The 19,406-nt window shown below is 38.5% G+C and overlaps 1 protein-coding gene across 6 annotated transcripts in view; it reads left to right on the forward strand.

Annotated features, from left to right (window-relative positions):
* usp32 (ubiquitin specific peptidase 32) overlaps positions 1-19,406 on the forward strand; it is a 113,081-nt gene that overhangs the window by 74,102 nt on the left and 19,573 nt on the right. For 5 of the 6 annotated variants that reach the window (XM_061919335.1, XM_061919332.1, XM_061919334.1 and 2 more), the window contains 5 exons: positions 1,585-1,696; positions 4,672-4,838; positions 6,461-6,645; positions 7,976-8,062; positions 17,511-17,631. In XM_061919335.1, coding sequence (XP_061775319.1) covers positions 1,585-1,696; positions 4,672-4,838; positions 6,461-6,645; positions 7,976-8,062; positions 17,511-17,631 — 672 coding nt within the window. The remainder of the gene's footprint in view (positions 1-1,584; positions 1,697-4,671; positions 4,839-6,460; positions 6,646-7,975; positions 8,063-17,510; positions 17,632-19,406) is intronic. The other variant, XM_061919333.1, reaches the window with a different exon arrangement.

Consider the following 19,406-nt stretch of genomic DNA (forward strand, 5'->3'; position numbering starts at 1 on the left):
AGTCTTAGACTTAGATTGGTCACATCTAGTCTTAGACTTAGATTGGTCACATCTAGTCTTAGACCTAGATTGGTCACATCTAGTCTTAGACTTAGATTGGTCACATCTAGTCTTAGACTTAGATTGGTCACATCTAGTCTTAGACTTAGATTGGTCACATCTAGTCTCAGACCTAGATTGTCACATCTAGTCTTAGACCTAGATTGTCACATCTAGTCTCAGACCTAGATTGGTCACATCTAGTCTCAGACCTAGATTGTCACATCTAGTCTCAGACCTAGATTGGTCACATCTAGTCTCAGACTTAGATTGGTCACATCTAGTCTTAGACCTAGATTGGTCACATCTAGTCTCAGACTTAGATTGGTCACATCTAGTCTTAGACTTAGATTGGTCACATCTAGTCTCAGACTTAGATTGGTCACATCTAGTCTTAGACCTAGATTGGTCACATCTAGTCTCAGACTTAGTTTGGTCACATCTAGTCTTAGACCTAGATTGGTCACATCTAGTCTCAGACTTAGATTGGTCACATCTAGTCTTAGACTTAGATTGGTCACATCTAGTCTTAGACCTAGATTAGTCACATCTAGTCTTAGACTTAGATTGGTCACATCTAGTCTTAGACCTAGATTGGTCACATCTAGTCTTAGACTTAGATTGGTCACATCTAGTCTTAGACTTAGATTGGTCACATCTAGTCTTAGACTTAGATTGGTCACATCTGTTTACAGTATATGTAGTATTCAGTTATATAATGGTAACGTTGCCAGTATATATTGTATACATTTCTATAATAAGAATGTTTATTTACAGTATACAGTTGAGGGTTTATACAGTTATATAATGAGTATGTGTATAGAAAGTATATTGTTACTCCCTCCGAGGTCTTAATCAAGGCTCAAGTTCTCAGACATTTATTTCAGCCAGGCCTTCGTCTCCTTGACAACGATGCCCACACAATGCCAAAATAATGCCGTCAGAACTAATAAAAAACGGAACTTCCAATTAGTCCGACATCAAATAAAGAAAAGACCTAGATTTCACATTCATGATCACAAAGATTCCGAGCTCGTTGGCCTCACAAACTCCGAGGGAATAAAGTTTCTTTTCAAGCCGAGACGCCATGAAGCTCTTCCATCAGATGCTTGCTGTCTCGTGCTGCTTCCTTTATTGTCCCCCCAACAATGTCACCAAACCCCAAACAAAAAATATATTCCTCTGCAATCTACATGGGTTTTATAACAAAATACATTTAACATATACTTGCATGAAATGACCAAATAAAATACATTTTTAATCACACCATATGTAAATATGAACTGAATATTTATACATTGTATTTATTTATTATAACCAACTGTGAAATGATATAGCAGGTATACAATGTGCTTCTGTCAGCAGCTACATTTATATTTATACTGTATAATGGGGATGTTTATTTCCAGACCTTGAGTTGTAAATATGAAGAAATGATGGAAGACATTGCCAAAGTTAAGAAGAGAAAATGTTTCCTATGCAGGAAGTAAGAAGTCAGTTTTTGTTGATCTTCCTTTGAAGTCATCGCACAACGTTGTGTTGCAGAACTTCCCTCAGGATCACCAGAAGGTGCGTCTGACTGTCAGCACCTTCTTGTGTGCCTTTGAGATCCCAGTGCCAGGCTCGCCAACGTCTCTACACTCACCTCACCTGCCAGGTGAGGTGCCCACTCAACATCATCTTCCACTTCACGCTGTTTGCTAACAAATCACTGTCACAGTCAATGTATGCAATGACAGCCATACGGTGTCTCCTCGTCACACTGCAGTAATGTAGCCACATGTAAAATATGCACTATCCATGAACAATGACAGCCGTATGGTGTCTCCTCATCAGCCTGCAGCACTGGAGCTACACCTAAAATATGCACAGCCGATGAACAATGACAGTCGTATGGTGTCTCCTCATCAGACTAATTACATGTAAAATATGCACAGCCAATGAACAATGACAGTCGTATGGTGTCTCCTCTATTGTCGAGGCGGCTGATTGGAGCTGTGGCCGCAAGGTTGTTGGTGCCTGTCGTGGCGGTAATCCCAGAACCCGTTGGTGGACACCAGCAGTGAGGGATGCCGTCAAGCTGAAGAAGGAGTCCTATCGGGTTCTTTTGGCTCATAGGACTCCGGAGGCAGTGGACAGGTACCGACTGGCCAAGCGGTGTGCAGCTTTAGCGGTCGCGGAGGCAAAAACTCGGACATGGGAAGAGTTCGGGGAAGCCATGGAAAACGACTTCCGGACGGCTTCGAAGCGATTCTGGACCACCATACGGCGCCTCAGGAAGGGGAAGCAGTGCACTATCAACACCGTGTATGGTGCGGATGGTGTTCTGCTGACTTCGACTGCGGATGTTGTGGATCGGTGGAGGGAATACTTCGAAGACCTCCTCAATCCCACCAACACGTCTTTCTTTGAGGAAGCGGTGCCTGGGGAATCTGTGGTGGACTCTCCTATTTCTGCGGCTGAGGTCGCTGAGGTAGTTAAAAAGCTCCTCGGCGGCAAGGCCCCGGGGGTGGATGAGATCCGCCCGGAGTTCCTTAAGGCTCTGGATGCTGTGGGGCTGTCTTGGTTGACAAGACTCTGCAGCATCGCGTGGACATCGGGGGCGGTACCTCTGGATTGGCAGACCGGGGTGGTGGTTCCTCTCTTTAAGAAGGGGGACCGGAGGGTGTGTTCCAACTATCGTGGGATCACACTCCTCAGCCTTCCCGGTAAGGTTTATTCAGGTGTACTGGAGAGGAGGCTACGTCGGATAGTCCAACCTCGGATTCAGGAGGAACAGTGTGGTTTTCGTCCTGGTGGTGGAACTGTGGACCAGCTCTATACTCTCGGCAGGGTTCTTGAGGGTGCATGGGAGTTTGCCCAACCAGTCTACATGTGCTTTGTGGACTTGGAGAAGGCATTGGACCGTGTTCCTCGGGAAGTCCTGTGGGGAGTGCTCAGAGAGTATGGGGTATCGGACTGTCTTATTGTGGCGGTCCGCTCCCTGTATGATCAGTGTCAGAACATAGTCCACTCCCTGTATGATCAGTGTCAGAACATAGTCCGCTCCCTGTATGATCAGTGTCAGAGCTTGGTCCACATTGCCGGCAGTAAGTCGGACACGTTTCCAGTGAAGGTTGGACTCCGCCAAGGCTGTCCTTTGTCACCCATTCTGTTCAGAACTTTTATGGACAGAATTTCTAGGCGCAGTCAAGGCGTTGAGGGGTTCCGGTTTGGTGGCCACGGGATTAGGTCTCTGCTTTTTGCAGATGATGTGGTCCTGATGGCTTCATCTGGCCGGGATCTTCAGCTCTCACTGGATCGGTTCGCAGCCGAGTGTGAAGCGACCGGAATGAGAATCAGCACCTCCAAGTCCGAGTCCATGGTTCTCGCCCGGAAAAGGGTGGAGTGCCATCTCCGGGTTGGGGAGGAGACCCTGCCCCAAGTGGAGGAGTTCAAGTACCTAGGAGTCTTGTTCACGAGTGGGGGAAGAGTGGATGGTGAGATCGACAGGCGGATCGGTGCGGCGTCTTCAGTAATGCGGACGTTGTATCGATCCGTTGTGGTGAAGAAGGAGCTGAGCCGGAAGGCAAAGCTCTCAATTTACCGGTCAATCTACGTTCCCATCCTCACCTATGGTCATGAGCTTTGGGTCATGACCGAAAGGATAAGATCACGGGTACAAACGGCCGAAATGAGTTTCCTCCGCCGGGTGGCGGGTCTCTCCCTTAGAGATAGGGTGAGAAGCTCTGCCATCCGGGAGGAACTCAAAGTAAAGCCGCTGCTCCTCCACATGGAGAGGAGCCAGATGAGGTGGTTCAGGCATCTGGTCAGGATGCCACCCGAACGCCTCCCTAGGGATGTGTTTAGGGCACGTCCAATCGGTAGGAGGCCACGGGGAAGACCCAGGACACGTTGGAAAGACTATGTCTCCCGGCTGGCCTGGGAACGCCTCGGGATCCCCCGGGAAGAGCTAGACGAAGTGGCTGGAGATAGAGAAGTCTGGGCTTCCCTGCTTAGGCTGCTGCCCCCGCGACCCGACCTCGGATAAGCGGAAGATGATGGATGGATGGATGGATGGATGGTGTCTCCTCATCAGACTAATTACATGTAATATATGCATGGTCCAATGAAAAACGACAGTCGTATGGTGTCTCCTCATCAGACTAATTACATGTGATATATGCATGGTCCAATGAAAAACGACAGTCGTATGGTGTCTCCTCATCAGACTAATTACATGTAATATATGCATGGTCCAATGAAAAACGACAGTCATATGTTGTCTCCTCATCAGACTGCAGCACCGTAGCTACAGTACATGTAAAACATGCACCGATATGACAGTCATATGGTGTCTCCTCATTAGGCTGCAGCACTGTAGCTACATGTAACAGATGCACAGATATGACAGTCATATGGTGTCTCCTCATCAGACTGCAGCACTGTAGCTACATGTAAAACATGCACAGATGTACAGATATGACAGTCATATGGTGTCTCCTCATTAGGCTGCAGCACTGTAGCTACATGTAACAGATGCACAGATATGACAGTCATATGGTGTCTCCTCATCAGACTGCAGCACTGTAGCTACATGTAAAACATGCACAGATGTACAGATATGACAGTCATATGGTGTCTCCTCATCAGACTGCAGCACTGTAGCTACATGTAGCACCGGCCTCCACCCTGAACCTCCTTTCACCTGCCATGAGGAGGCAGTCACCATGGAAACGCCCCTCGTGAATGGACTGACCAACGGACACAGGCATGAAAGTGCTGTCACCGGTTACATCATCGCCATGCACAGAAAGATGGTGAGTTGTAATCTGTACTTTGGAGATGTTCAACATATTTACTAATGTACCTATATCTACTGCTGTCTTATCAACTATGATATCACATCATATACTATACATCTGTCATTATGATATCACATCATACAATGTACATTTGTGAGAATGATATCACATCATACAATGTACATATGTGATAATGATACCACATCATACAATGTGCATCTGTAAAATTGATACCACAGCATAGAATGTACATCTGTGATAATGACATCATACAATGTACATCTGTGATATTGATACCACATCATACAATGTGCATTTGTTATAATATCACTTCATACGATATGCATCTGCGATTATGCTATCACATTATACAATGTACATCTGTGTTAATGATATCACATCATACAATGTACATCTGTGATGATGATATCACTTCATACAATGTGCATCTGTGATGATGATGATATCATACAATGTACATCTTTGATTAAGATATCACATCATACAATGTACATCTGTGATAATGATATCACATCATACAACGTGGATCTGTTATAATATCACTTCATACAATGTGGATCTGTGATGATGATATTATACAATGTACATCTTTGATTAAGATAACTTATCATACAATGTACATCTGTTATAATGACATCATAGAATGTGATAATGACATCATAGAATGTGATAATGACATCATAGAATGTAATAATGACATCATAGAATGTAATAATGACATCATAGAATGTGATAATGACATCATTTAATGTAATAATGACACCATAGAATGTGATAATGACATCATAGAATGTGATAATGACATCATAGAATGTGATAGGGATATCATAGAATGTGATAATGACATCATAGAATGTGATAATGACATCATTTAATGTAATAATGACACCATAGAATGTGATAATGACATCATAGAATGTGATAATGACATCATAGAATGTGATAGGGATATCATAGAATGTGATAATGACATCATAGAATGTGATAATGACATCATAGAATGTGATAGGGATATCATAGAATGTGATAATGACATCATAGAATGTGATAATGACATCATAGAATGTGATAGGGATATCATAGAATGTGATAATGACATCATAGAATGTGATAATGACATCATAGAATGTGATAGGGATATCATAGAATGTGATAATGACATCATAGAATGTGATAATGACATCATAGAATGTGATAATGACATCATAGAATGTGATAGGGATATCATAGAATGTGATAATGACATCATAGAATGTGATAATGACATCATAGAATGTGATAGGGATATCATAGAATGTGATAATGACATCAGAGAATGTGATAATGACATCATACAATGTGATAATGACATCATAGAATGTGATAATGACATCATAGAATGTGATAATGACATCATAGAATGTGATAATGACATCATAGAATGTGATAATGACATCATAGAATGTGATAATGACATCATAGAATGTGATAGGGATATCATAGAATGTGATAATGACATCATAGAATGTGATAATGACATCATAGAATGTGATAATGACATCATAGAATGTGATAATGACATCATAGAATGTGATAATGACATCATAGAATGTACATCAGCATCTTGTGTTTTTCAGATGCGCACAGAACTTTACTTCCTGTCGTCCCAGAAGAACCGTCCCAGTCTGTTTGGCATGCCTCTGATAGTTCCCTGCACTGTGCATACCACCAAGAAGAACCTCTATGACGCCGTCTGGAGGCAAGTGTCCAGGCTGGTCAGTCCACTGCCCCCGCAGGACTCCAGCAACCACGCCCAGGACTGGTAGGCACGCCCACAACACAGGTTACTCTAGTACTCCAGTACTACACAAACAAAATACCACATCGGAAAGTATTTATTCCCAGGAAGAGATATTGCTGTAGTACTACACAACCTGATTGTGAAAATACCACGTTAGAAAGTATTTATTCCCAGGAAACTATGTTACATATATGACAAGTTTGTGTACTTCATGTATGATGAGGCAGACACACATCAGTGAAGTACTACATATTGCAGTACATTTGAAGTACTATGACATGTTGTGTAGTTCATGTATGATGAGGCAGACACACATCAGTGAAGTACTACATATTGCAGTACATTTGAAGTACTGTGACATGTTGTGTAGTTCATGTATGATGAGGCAGACACACATCAGTGAAGTACTACATATTGCAGTACATTTGAAGTACTATGACATGTTGTGTAGTTCATGTATGATGAGGCAGACACACATCAGTGAAGTACTACATATTGCAGTACATTTGAAGTACTATGACATGTTGTGTACTTCATGTATGATGAGGCAGACACACATCAGTGAAGTACTACATATTGCAGTACATTTGAAGTACTATGACATGTTGTGTAGTTCATGTATGATGAGGCAGACACACATCAGTGAAGTACTACATATTGCAGTACATTTGAAGTACTATGACATGTTGTGTACTTCATGTATGATGAGGCAGACACACATCAGTGAAGTACTACATATTGCAGTACATTTGAAGTACTATGACATGTTGTGTACTTCATGTATGATGAGGCAGACACACATCAGTGAAGTACTACATATTGCAGTACATTTGAAGTACTATGACATGTTGTGTAGTTCATGTAGGATGAGGCAGACACACATCAGTGAAGTACTACATATTGCAGTACATTTGAAGTACTATGACATGTTGTGTAGTTCATGTATGATGAGGCAGACACACATCAGTGAAGTACTACATATTGCAGTACATTTGAAGTACTATGACATGTTGTGTAGTTCATGTATGATGAGGCAGACACACATCAGTGAAGTACTACATATTGCAGTACATTTGAAGTACTATGACATGTTGTGTACTTCATGTATGATGAGGCAGACACACATCAGTGAAGTACTACATATTGCAGTACATTTGAAGTACTATGACATGTTGTGTAGTTCATGTATGATGAGGCAGACACACATCAGTGAAGTACTACATATTGCAGTACATTTGAAGTACTATGACATGTTGTGTAGTTCATGTATGATGAGGCAGACACACATCAGTGAAGTACTACATATTGCAGTACATTTGAAGTACTATGACATGTTGTGTACTTCCTCCAGTGACGACAGTCTGGGATACCAGTACCCTTTCACTCTGCGGGTGGTGGACAAAGATGGTACCTCCTGTGCATTGTGTCCCTGGTACAGGTAACACTACACACACTTACAGTAACATCATATACATACACACACTTACAGTAACATCATATACATACACACACTTACAGTAACATCATATACATACACACACTTACAGTAACATCATATACATACACACACTTATAGTAACATCATATACATACACACACTTATAGTAACATCATATACATACACACACTTATAGTAACATCATATACATACACACACTTATAGTAACATCATATACATACACACACTTATAGTAACATCATATACATACACCCACTTATAGTAACATCATATACATACACACACTTACAGTAACATCATATACATACACACACTTATAGTAACATCATATACATACACACACTTCTAGTAACATCATATACATACACACACTTACAGTAACATCATATACATACACACACTTACAGTAACATCATATACATACACACACTTACAGTAACATCATATACATACACACACTTACAGTAACATCATATACATACACACACTTATAGTAACATCATATACATACACACACTTATAGTAACATCATATACATACACACACTTATAGTAACATCATATACATACACACACTTATAGTAACATCATATACATACACCCACTTATAGTAACATCATATACATACACACACTTACAGTAACATCATATACATACACACACTTATAGTAACATCATATACATACACACACTTACAGTAACATCATATACATACACACACTTACAGTAACATCATATACATACACACACTTATAGTAACATCATATACATACACACACTTACAGTAACATCATATACATACACACACTTATAGTAACATCATATACATACACACACTTACAGTAACATCATATACATACACACACTTACAGTAACATCATATACATACACACACTTACAGTAACATCATATACATACACACACTTATAGTAACATCATATACATACACACACAGTAACATCATATACATACACACACTTACAGTAACATCATATACATACACACACTTACAGTAACATCATATACATACACACACTTATAGTAACATCATATACATACACACACTTACAGTAACATCATATACATACACACACTTATAGTAACATCATATACATACACACACTTACAGTAACATCATATACATACACACACTTATAGTAACATCATATACATACACACACTTACAGTAACATCATATACATACACACACTTACAGTAACATCATATACATACACACACTTATAGTAACATCATATACATACACACACTTACAGTAACATCATATACATACACACACTTACAGTAACATCATATACATACACACACTTATAGTAACATCATATACATACACACACTTACAGTAACATCATATACATACACCCACTTATAGTAACATCATATACATACACACACTTACAGTAACATCATATACATACACACACTTACAGTAACATCATATACATACACACACTTATAGTAACATCATATTCATACACACACTTATAGTAACATCATATACATACACACACTTACAGTAACATCATATACATACACACACTTATAGTAACATCATATACATACACACACTTACAGTAACATCATATTCATACACACTTACAGTAACATCATATACATACACACACTTACAGTAACATCATATACATACACACACTTACAGTAACATCATATACATACACACACTTATAGTAACATCATATACATACACACACTTACAGTAACATCATATACATACACACACTTATAGTAACATCATATACATACACACACTTACAGTAACATCATATACATACACACACTTATAGTAACATCATATACATACACCCACTTACAGTAACATCATATACATACACACACTTACAGTAACATCATATACATACACACACTTATAGTAACATCATATACATACACACACTTACAGTAACATCATATACATACACACACTTACAGTAACATTATATACATACACACACTTACAGTAACATCATATACATACACACACTTACAGTAACATCATATACATACACCCACTTATAGTAACATCATATACATACACACACTTACAGTAACATCATATACATACACACACTTACAGTAACATCATATACATACACACACTTATAGTAACATCATATTCATACACACACTTATAGTAACATCATATACATACACACACTTACAGTAACATCATATACATACACACACTTATAGTAACATCATATACATACACACACTTACAGTAACATCATATTCATACACACACTTATAGTAACATCATATACATACACACACTTACAGTAACATCATATAGATACACACACTTATAGTAACATCATATACATACACACACTTATAGTAACATCATATACATACACACACTTATAGTAACATCATATACATACACACACTTACAGTAACATCATATACATACACACACTTACAGTAACATCATATACATACACACACTTATAGTAACATCATATACATACACACACTTACAATAACATCATATACATACACACACTTATAGTAACATCATATACATACACACACTTATAGTAACATCATATACATACACACACTTATAGTAACATCATATACATACACACACTTACAGTAACATCATATACATACACACACTTATAGTAACATCATATACATACACACACTTACAGTAACATCATATACATACACACACTTATAGTAACATCATATACATACACACACTTATAGTAACATCATATACATACACACACTTATAGTAACATCATATACATACACACACTTACAGTAACATCATATTCATACACACACTTAGAGTAACATCATATACATACACACACTTCTAGTAACATCATATACATACACACACTTATAGTAACATCATATACATACACACACTTTCAGTAACATCATATACATACACACACCTATAGTAACATCATATTCATACACACACAGTAACATCATATACATACACACACTTATAGTAACATCATATACATACACACACTTATAGTAACATCATATACATACACACACTTTCAGTAACATCATATACATACACACACCTATAGTAACATCATATTCATACACACACAGTAACATCATATACATACACACACTTCTAGTAACATCATATACATACACACACTTACAGTAACATCATATACATACACACACTTATAGTAACATCATATTCATACACACACTTATAGTAACATCATATACATACACACACTTATAGTAACATCATATACATACACACACTTCTAGTAACATCATATACATACACACACTTACAGTAACATCATATACATACACACACTTATAGTAACATCATATACATACACACACTTATAGTAACATCATATACACACACACACTTATAGTAACATCATATACATACACACACTTATAGTAACATCATATTCATACACACACTTATAGTAACATCATATACATACACACACTTATATTAACATCATATACATACACACACTTCTAGTAACATCATATACATACACACACTTACAGTAACATCATATTCATACACCTTTACCATGAATTGATTAACGTGGACCCCGACTTAAACAAGTTGAAAAACTTATTGGGGTGTTACCATTTAGTGGTCAATTGTACGGAATATGTACTGTACTGTGTTATCTACTAATAAAAGTATCAATCAATCAATCAATCAAAAAACACACACTGTAATACATCACATATTATGTACACTGTAATACATCACATATTATGTACACTGTAATACATCACATATTTTAATTTTCCTGAAGGAACTTTCCTGAAGGAATTAATAAAAGTATTATCTATCTAATAATATGTACACAGTAATACATCACAGCGTGTATTTAATGACATGTACAATTGTAAGAATTTATGTTTAAGAAGTACTTGATAGTACTTTGTGTGTGTTCAAGTTCTGTAGTTGAAGTAGTATGTGATAGTACTTTGTGTGTGTTCAAGTTCTGTAGTTGAAGTAGTAGGTGATAGTACTTTGTGTGTGTTCAAGTTCTGTAGTTGAAGTAGTACGTGATAGTACTTTGTGTGTGTTCAAGTTCTGTAGTTGAAGTAGTACGTGATAGTACTTTGTGTGTGTTCAGGTTCTGTAGTTGAAGTAGTAGGTGATAGTACTTTGTGTGTGTTCAAGTTCTGTAGTTGAAGTAGTAGGTGATAGTACTTTGTGTGTGTTCAAGTTCTGTAGTTGAAGTAGTAGGTGATAGTACTTTGTGTGTGTTCAAGTTCTGTAGTTGAAGTAGTAGGTGATAGTACTTTGTGTGTGTTCAGGTTCTGTAGTTGAAGTAGTAGGTGATAGTACTTTGTGTGTGTTCAGTTTCTGTAGTTGAAGTAGTAGGTGATAGTACTTTGTGTGTGTTCAGGTTCTGTAGTTGAAGTAGTAGGTGATAGTACTTTGTGTGTGTACAAGTTTTGTAGTTGAAGTAGTAGGTGATAGTACTTTGTGTGTGTTCAAGTTCTGTAGTTGAAGTAGTACGTGATAGTACTTTGTGTGTGTTCAGGTTCTGTAGTTGAAGTAGTATGTGATAGTACTTTGTGTGTGTTCAGGTTCTGTAGTTGAAGTAGTACGTGATAGTACTTTGTGTGTGTTCAAGTTCTGTAGTTGAAGTAGTACGTGATAGTACTTTGTGTGTGTTCAGGTTCTGTAGTTGAAGTAGTAGGTGATAGTACTTTGTGTGTGTTCAGGTTCTGTAGTTGAAGTAGTACGTGATAGTACTTTGTGTGTGTTCAGGTTCTGTAGTTGAAGTAGTATGTGATAGTACTTTGTGTGTGTTCAGGTTCTGTAGTTGAAGTAGTACGTGATAGTACTTTGTGTGTGTTCAAGTTCTGTAGTTGAAGTAGTACGTGATAGTACTTTGTGTGTGTTCAGGTTCTGTAGTTGAAGTAGTACGTGATAGTACTTTGTGTGTGTTCAGGTTCTGTAGTTGAAGTAGAATGTGATAGTACTTTGTGTGTGTTCAGGTTCTGTAGTTGAAGTAGTACGTGATAGTACTTTGTGTGTGTTCAAGTTCTGTAGTTGAAGTAGTACGTGATAGTACTTTGTGTGTGTTCAGGTTCTGTAGTTGAAGTAGTAGGTGATAGTACTTTGTGTGTGTTCAAGTTCTGTAGTTGAAGTAGTAGGTGATAGTACTTTGTGTGTGTTCAGGTTCTGTAGTTGAAGTAGTAGGTGATAGTACTTTGTGTGTGTTCAGGTTCTGTAGTTGAAGTAGTACGTGATAGTACTTTGTGTGTGTTCAGGTTCTGTAGTTGAAGTAGTAGGTGCTAGTACTTTGTGTGTGTTCAGGTTCTGTAGTTGAAGTAGTAGGTGATAGTACTTTGTGTGTGTTCAGGTTCTGTAGTTGAAGTAGTAGGTGATAGTACTTTGTGTGTGTTCAGGTTCTGTAGTTGAAGTAGTAGGTGATAGTACTTTGTGTGTGTTCAGGTTCTGTAGTTGAAGTAGTAGGTGATAGTACTTTGTGTGTGTTCAGGTTCTGTAGTTGAAGTAGTAGGTGATAGTACTTTGTGTGTGTTCAAGTTCTGTAGTTGAAGTAGTAGGTGATAGTACTTTGTGTGTGTTCAGGTTCTGTAGTTGAAGTAGTAGGTGATAGTACTTTGTGTGTGTTCAGGTTCTGTAGTTGAAGTAGTATGTGATAGTACTTTGTGTGTGTTCAAGTTCTGTAGTTGAAGTAGTACGTGATAGTACTTTGTGTGTGTTCAAGTTCTGTAGTTGAAGTAGTAGGTGATAGTACTTTGTGTGTGTTCAGGTTCTGTAGTTGAAGTAGTACGTGATAGTACTTTGTGTGTGTTCAGGTTCTGTAGTTGAAGTAGTAGGTGATAGTACTTTGTGTGTGTTCAGGTTCTGTAGTTGAAGTAGTAGGTGATAGTACTTTGTGTGTGTTCAAGTTCTGTAGTTGAAGTAGTACGTGATAGTACTTTGTGTGTGTTCAGGTTCTGTAGTTGAAGTAGTATGTGATAGTACTTTGTGTGTGTTCAGGTTCTGTAGTTGAAGTAGTACGTGATAGTACTTTGTGTGTGTTCAAGTTCTGTAGTTGAAGTAGTACGTGATAGTACTTTGTGTGTGTTCAGGTTCTGTAGTTGAAGTAGTAGGTGATAGTACTTTGTGTGTGTTCAGGTTCTGTAGTTGAAGTAGTACGTGATAGTACTTTGTGTGTGTTCAGGTTCTGTAGTTGAAGTAGTATGTGATAGTACTTTGTGTGTGTTCAGGTTCTGTAGTTGAAGTAGTACGTGATAGTACTTTGTGTGTGTTCAAGTTCTGTAGTTGAAGTAGTACGTGATAGTACTTTGTGTGTGTTCAGGTTCTGTAGTTGAAGTAGTACGTGATAGTACTTTGTGTGTGTTCAGGTTCTGTAGTTGAAGTAGAATGTGATAGTACTTTGTGTGTGTTCAGGTTCTGTAGTTGAAGTAGTACGTGATAGTACTTTGTGTGTGTTCAAGTTCTGTAGTTGAAGTAGTACGTGATAGTACTTTGTGTGTGTTCAGGTTCTGTAGTTGAAGTAGTAGGTGATAGTACTTTGTGTGTGTTCAAGTTCTGTAGTTGAAGTAGTAGGTGATAGTACTTTGTGTGTGTTCAGGTTCTGTAGTTGAAGTAGTAGGTGATAGTACTTTGTGTGTGTTCAGGTTCTGTAGTTGAAGTAGTACGTGATAGTACTTTGTGTGTGTTCAGGTTCTGTAGTTGAAGTAGTAGGTGCTAGTACTTTGTGTGTGTTCAGGTTCTGTAGTTGAAGTAGTAGGTGATAGTACTTTGTGTGTGTTCAGGTTCTGTAGTTGAAGTAGTAGGTGATAGTACTTTGTGTGTGTTCAGGTTCTGTAGTTGAAGTAGTAGGTGATAGTACTTTGTGTGTGTTCAGGTTCTGTAGTTGAAGTAGTAGGTGATAGTACTTTGTGTGTGTTCAGGTTCTGTAGTTGAAGTAGTAGGTGATAGTACTTTGTGTGTGTTCAAGTTCTGTAGTTGAAGTAGTAGGTGATAGTACTTTGTGTGTGTTCAGGTTCTGTAGTTGAAGTAGTAGGTGATAGTACTTTGTGTGTGTTCAGGTTCTGTAGTTGAAGTAGTATGTGATAGTACTTTGTGTGTGTTCAAGTTCTGTAGTTGAAGTAGTACGTGATAGTACTTTGTGTGTGTTCAAGTTCTGTAGTTGAAGTAGTAGGTGATAGTACTTTGTGTGTGTTCAGGTTCTGTAGTTGAAGTAGTACGTGATAGTACTTTGTGTGTGTTCAGGTTCTGTAGTTGAAGTAGTAGGTGATAGTACTTTGTGTGTGTTCAGGTTCTGTAGTTGAAGTAGTAGGTGATAGTACTTTGTGTGTGTTCAGGTTCTGTAGTTGAAGTAGTAGGTGATAGTACTTTGTGTGTGTTCAGGTTCTGTAGTTGAAGTAGTAGGTGATAGTACTTTGTGTGTGTTCAGGTTCTGTAGTTGAAGTAGTAGGTGCTAGTACTTTGTGTGTGTTCAGGTTCTGTAGTTGAAGTAGTAGGTGATAGTACTTTGTGTGTGTTCAGGTTCTGTAGTTGAAGTAGTAGGTGATAGTACTTTGTGTGTGTTCAGGTTCTGTAGTTGAAGTAGTAGGTGATAGTACTTTGTGTGTGTTCAGGTTCTGTAGTTGAAGTAGTAGGTGATAGTACTTTGTGTGTGTTCAGGTTCTGTAGTTGAAGTAGTAGGTGATAGTACTTTGTGTGTGTTCAAGTTCTGTAGTTGAAGTAGTAGGTGATAGTACTTTGTGTGTGTTCAGGTTCTGTAGTTGAAGTAGTAGGTGATAGTACTTTGTGTGTGTTCAGGTTCTGTAGTTGAAGTAGTATGTGATAGTACTTTGTGTGTGTTCAAGTTCTGTAGTTGAAGTAGTACGTGATAGTACTTTGTGTGTGTCAAGTTCTGTAGTTGAAGTAGTAGGTGATAGTACTTTGTGTGTGTTCAGGTTCTGTAGTTGAAGTAGTACGTGATAGTACTTTGTGTGTGTTCAGGTTCTGTAGTTGAAGTAGTAGGTGATAGTACTTTGTGTGTGTTCAGGTTCTGTAGTTGAAGTAGTAGGTGATAGTACTTTGTGTGTGTTCAGGTTCTGTAGTTGAAGTAGTAGGTGATAGTACTTTGTGTGTGTTCAGGTTCTGTAGTTGAAGTAGTAGGTGATAGTACTTTGTGTGTGTTCAAGTTCTGTAGTTGAAGTAGTATGTGATAGTACTTTGTGTGTGTTCAGGTTCTGTAGTTGAAGTAGTAGGTGATAGTACTTTGTGTGTGTTCAAGTTCTGTAGTTGAAGTAGTAGGTGATAGTACTTTGTGTGTGTTCAAGTTCTGTAGTTGTAGTATGTGATAGTACTTTGTGTGTGTTCAGGTTCTGTAGTTGAAGTAGTAGGTGATAGTACTTTGTGTGTGTTCAGGTTCTGTAGTTGAAGTAGTAGGTGATAGTACTTTGTGTGTGTTCAGGTTCTGTAGTTGAAGTAGTACGTGATAGTACTTTGTGTGTGTTCAGGTTCTGTAGTTGAAGTAGTACGTGATAGTACTTTGTGTGTGTTCAGGTTCTGTAGTTGAAGTAGTAAGTGATAGTACTTTGTGTGTGTTCAGGTTCTGTAGTTGAAGTAGTAGGTGATAGTACTTTGTGTGTGTTCAGGTTCTGTAGTTGAAGTAGTAGGTGATAGTACTTTGTGTGTGTTCAGGTTCTGTAGTTGAAGTAGTAGGTGATAGTACTTTGTGTGTGTTCAGGTTCTGTAGTTGAAGTAGTAGGTGATAGTACTTTGTGTGTGTTCAAGTTCTGTAGTTGAAGTAGTAGGTGATAGTACTTTGTGTGTGTTCAGGTTCTGTAGTTGAAGTAGTAGGTGATAGTACTTTGTGTGTGTTCAGGTTCTGTAGTTGAAGTAGTAGGTGATAGTACTTTGTGTGTGTTCAAGTTCTGTAGTTGAAGTAGTAGGTGATAGTACTTTGTGTGTGTTCAGGTTCTGTAGTTGAAGTAGTAGGTGATAGTACTTTGTGTGTGTTCAGGTTCTGTAGTTGAAGTAGTAGGTGATAGTACTTTGTGTGTGTTCAGGTTCTGTAGTTGAAGTAGTAGGTGATAGTACTTTGTGTGTGTTCAGGTTCTGTAGTTGAAGTAGTAGGTGATAGTACTTTGTGTGTGTTCAGGTTCTGTAGTTGAAGTAGTAGGTGATAGTACTTTGTGTGTGTTCAAGTTCTGTAGTTGAAGTAGTACGTGATAGTACTTTGTGTGTGTTCAGGTTCTGTAGTTGAAGTAGTAGGTGATAGTACTTTGTGTGTGTTCAAGTTCTGTAGTTGAAGTAGTAGGTGATAGTACTTTGTGTGTGTTCAGGTTCTGTAGTTGAAGTAGTAGGTGATAGTACTTTGTGTGTGTTCAAGTTCTGTAGTTGAAGTAGTACGTGATAGTACTTTGTGTGTGTTCAGGTTCTGCCGAGGCTGCATGATCGCCTGTAGTGAAGAAGAAGTTTCTCTGGGTACTTCCTACATTTCTGTGGACTGGGACCCAACTGCTCTGCACCTCAGATACCAGACTTCACAGGAGAGGGTGAGTTGTACTCTCTAGTAGTGGAGATGTCCCATAATATCGGAATGCCGATAAATGCTTTAAAATGTAATATCGGATGTTATCGGTATCTGTTTCAAAATGATCCGTATCGGTTTGTAAAAGTCGAATGTATGACTTTTTAAAACGCTGCTGTGTACACGGCCGTAGGGAGAAGTGCAGAGCGCCAATCAACCTTAAAGGCACTGCCTTTGTGTGCCGGCTTTTCACACACACAAGTGAATGCAAGACATACTTGGTCAACAGCCATACGGGTCACACTGAGGGTGGGTGTATAAACAAGTTTAACACTGTTACAAATATGTGCCCACACCAAACAAGAATGACAAACACATTTCGGGAGAACATCCGCACCATTACACAACATAACAAATACCCAGAAACCCTTGCAGCACTAACTCTTCCGGGACGCTACAATATACACCCCCTGCTACTCTCTACCCCCTCAACCTCCTCATGCTTTCTCAGGGAGAGCATGTCCCAAATGCCAAGCTGCTGTTTTGAGGCATGTTCAACAAAAGAATGCACTTTGTCACTTCAATAATAAATATGCCAGTTATTTTTTTTCCATAACTTCAGTTGATTTATTTTGGAAAACTTTGTTACATTGTTTCATGCATCCATCAAGGCATCACAACAACATCAGGCAGAAGAATCATGTGTTCATTCCACCACTGCATGTATCCGTATCGCTTGATATCGGTATCGGTCATTAAGACTTGGACAATATCGGAATATCGGAAATGCCAAAAAAGCCTTAATTGGACATCACTTTCTAGTAGTACTACTACCACAGGAAGTATCATACTCTCTAGTAGTACTACTACCACAGGAAGTATCATACTCTCTAGTAGTACTACTACCACAGGAAGTATCATACTTTCTAGTAGTACTACCACCACAGGAAGTATCATACTCTCTAGTAGTACTGCTACCACAGGAAGTATCATACTTTCTAGTAGTACTACTACCACAGGAAGTATCATGCTTTCTAGTAGTACTACTACCACAGGAAGTATCATACTCTCTAGTAGTACTACTACCACAGGAAGTATCTTGCTTTCTAGTAGTACTACTACCACAGGAAGTATCATGCTTTCTTGTAGTACTACTACCACAGGAAGTATCATACTCTCTAGTAGTACTACTACCACAGGAAGTATCTTGCTTTCTAGTAGTACTACTACCACAGGAAGTATCATGCTTTCTTGTAGTACTACTACCACAGGAAGTATCATACTCTCTAGTAGTACTACTACCACAGAAAGTATCATACTCTCTAGTAGTACTACTACCACAGGAAGTATCATACTTTCTAGTAGTACTACTACCACAGGAAGTATCATACTCTCTAGTAGTACTACTACCACAGGAAGTATCATGCTTTCTAGTAGTACTACTACCACAGGAAGTATCATGCTTTCTTGTAGTACTACTACCACAGAAAGTATCATACTCTCTAGTAGTACTACTACCACAGGAAGTATCATACTTTCTAGTAATACTACCACCACAGGAAGTATCATACTCTCTAGTAGTACTACTACCACAGGAAGTATCATACTTTCTAGTAGTACTACCACCACAGGAAGTATCATACTCTCTAGTAGTACTACTACCACAGGAAGTATCATACTCTCTAGTAGTACTACCACCACAGGAAGTATCATACTCTCTAGTAGTACTACTATCACAGGAAGTATCATACTCTCTAGTAGTACTACTACCACAGGAAGTATCATACTCTCTAGTAGTAC

Source organism: Nerophis ophidion, linkage group LG13 (genome assembly GCF_033978795.1).
Source record: "Nerophis ophidion isolate RoL-2023_Sa linkage group LG13, RoL_Noph_v1.0, whole genome shotgun sequence".
NCBI classification, from domain to species: domain Eukaryota; kingdom Metazoa; phylum Chordata; class Actinopteri; order Syngnathiformes; family Syngnathidae; genus Nerophis; species Nerophis ophidion.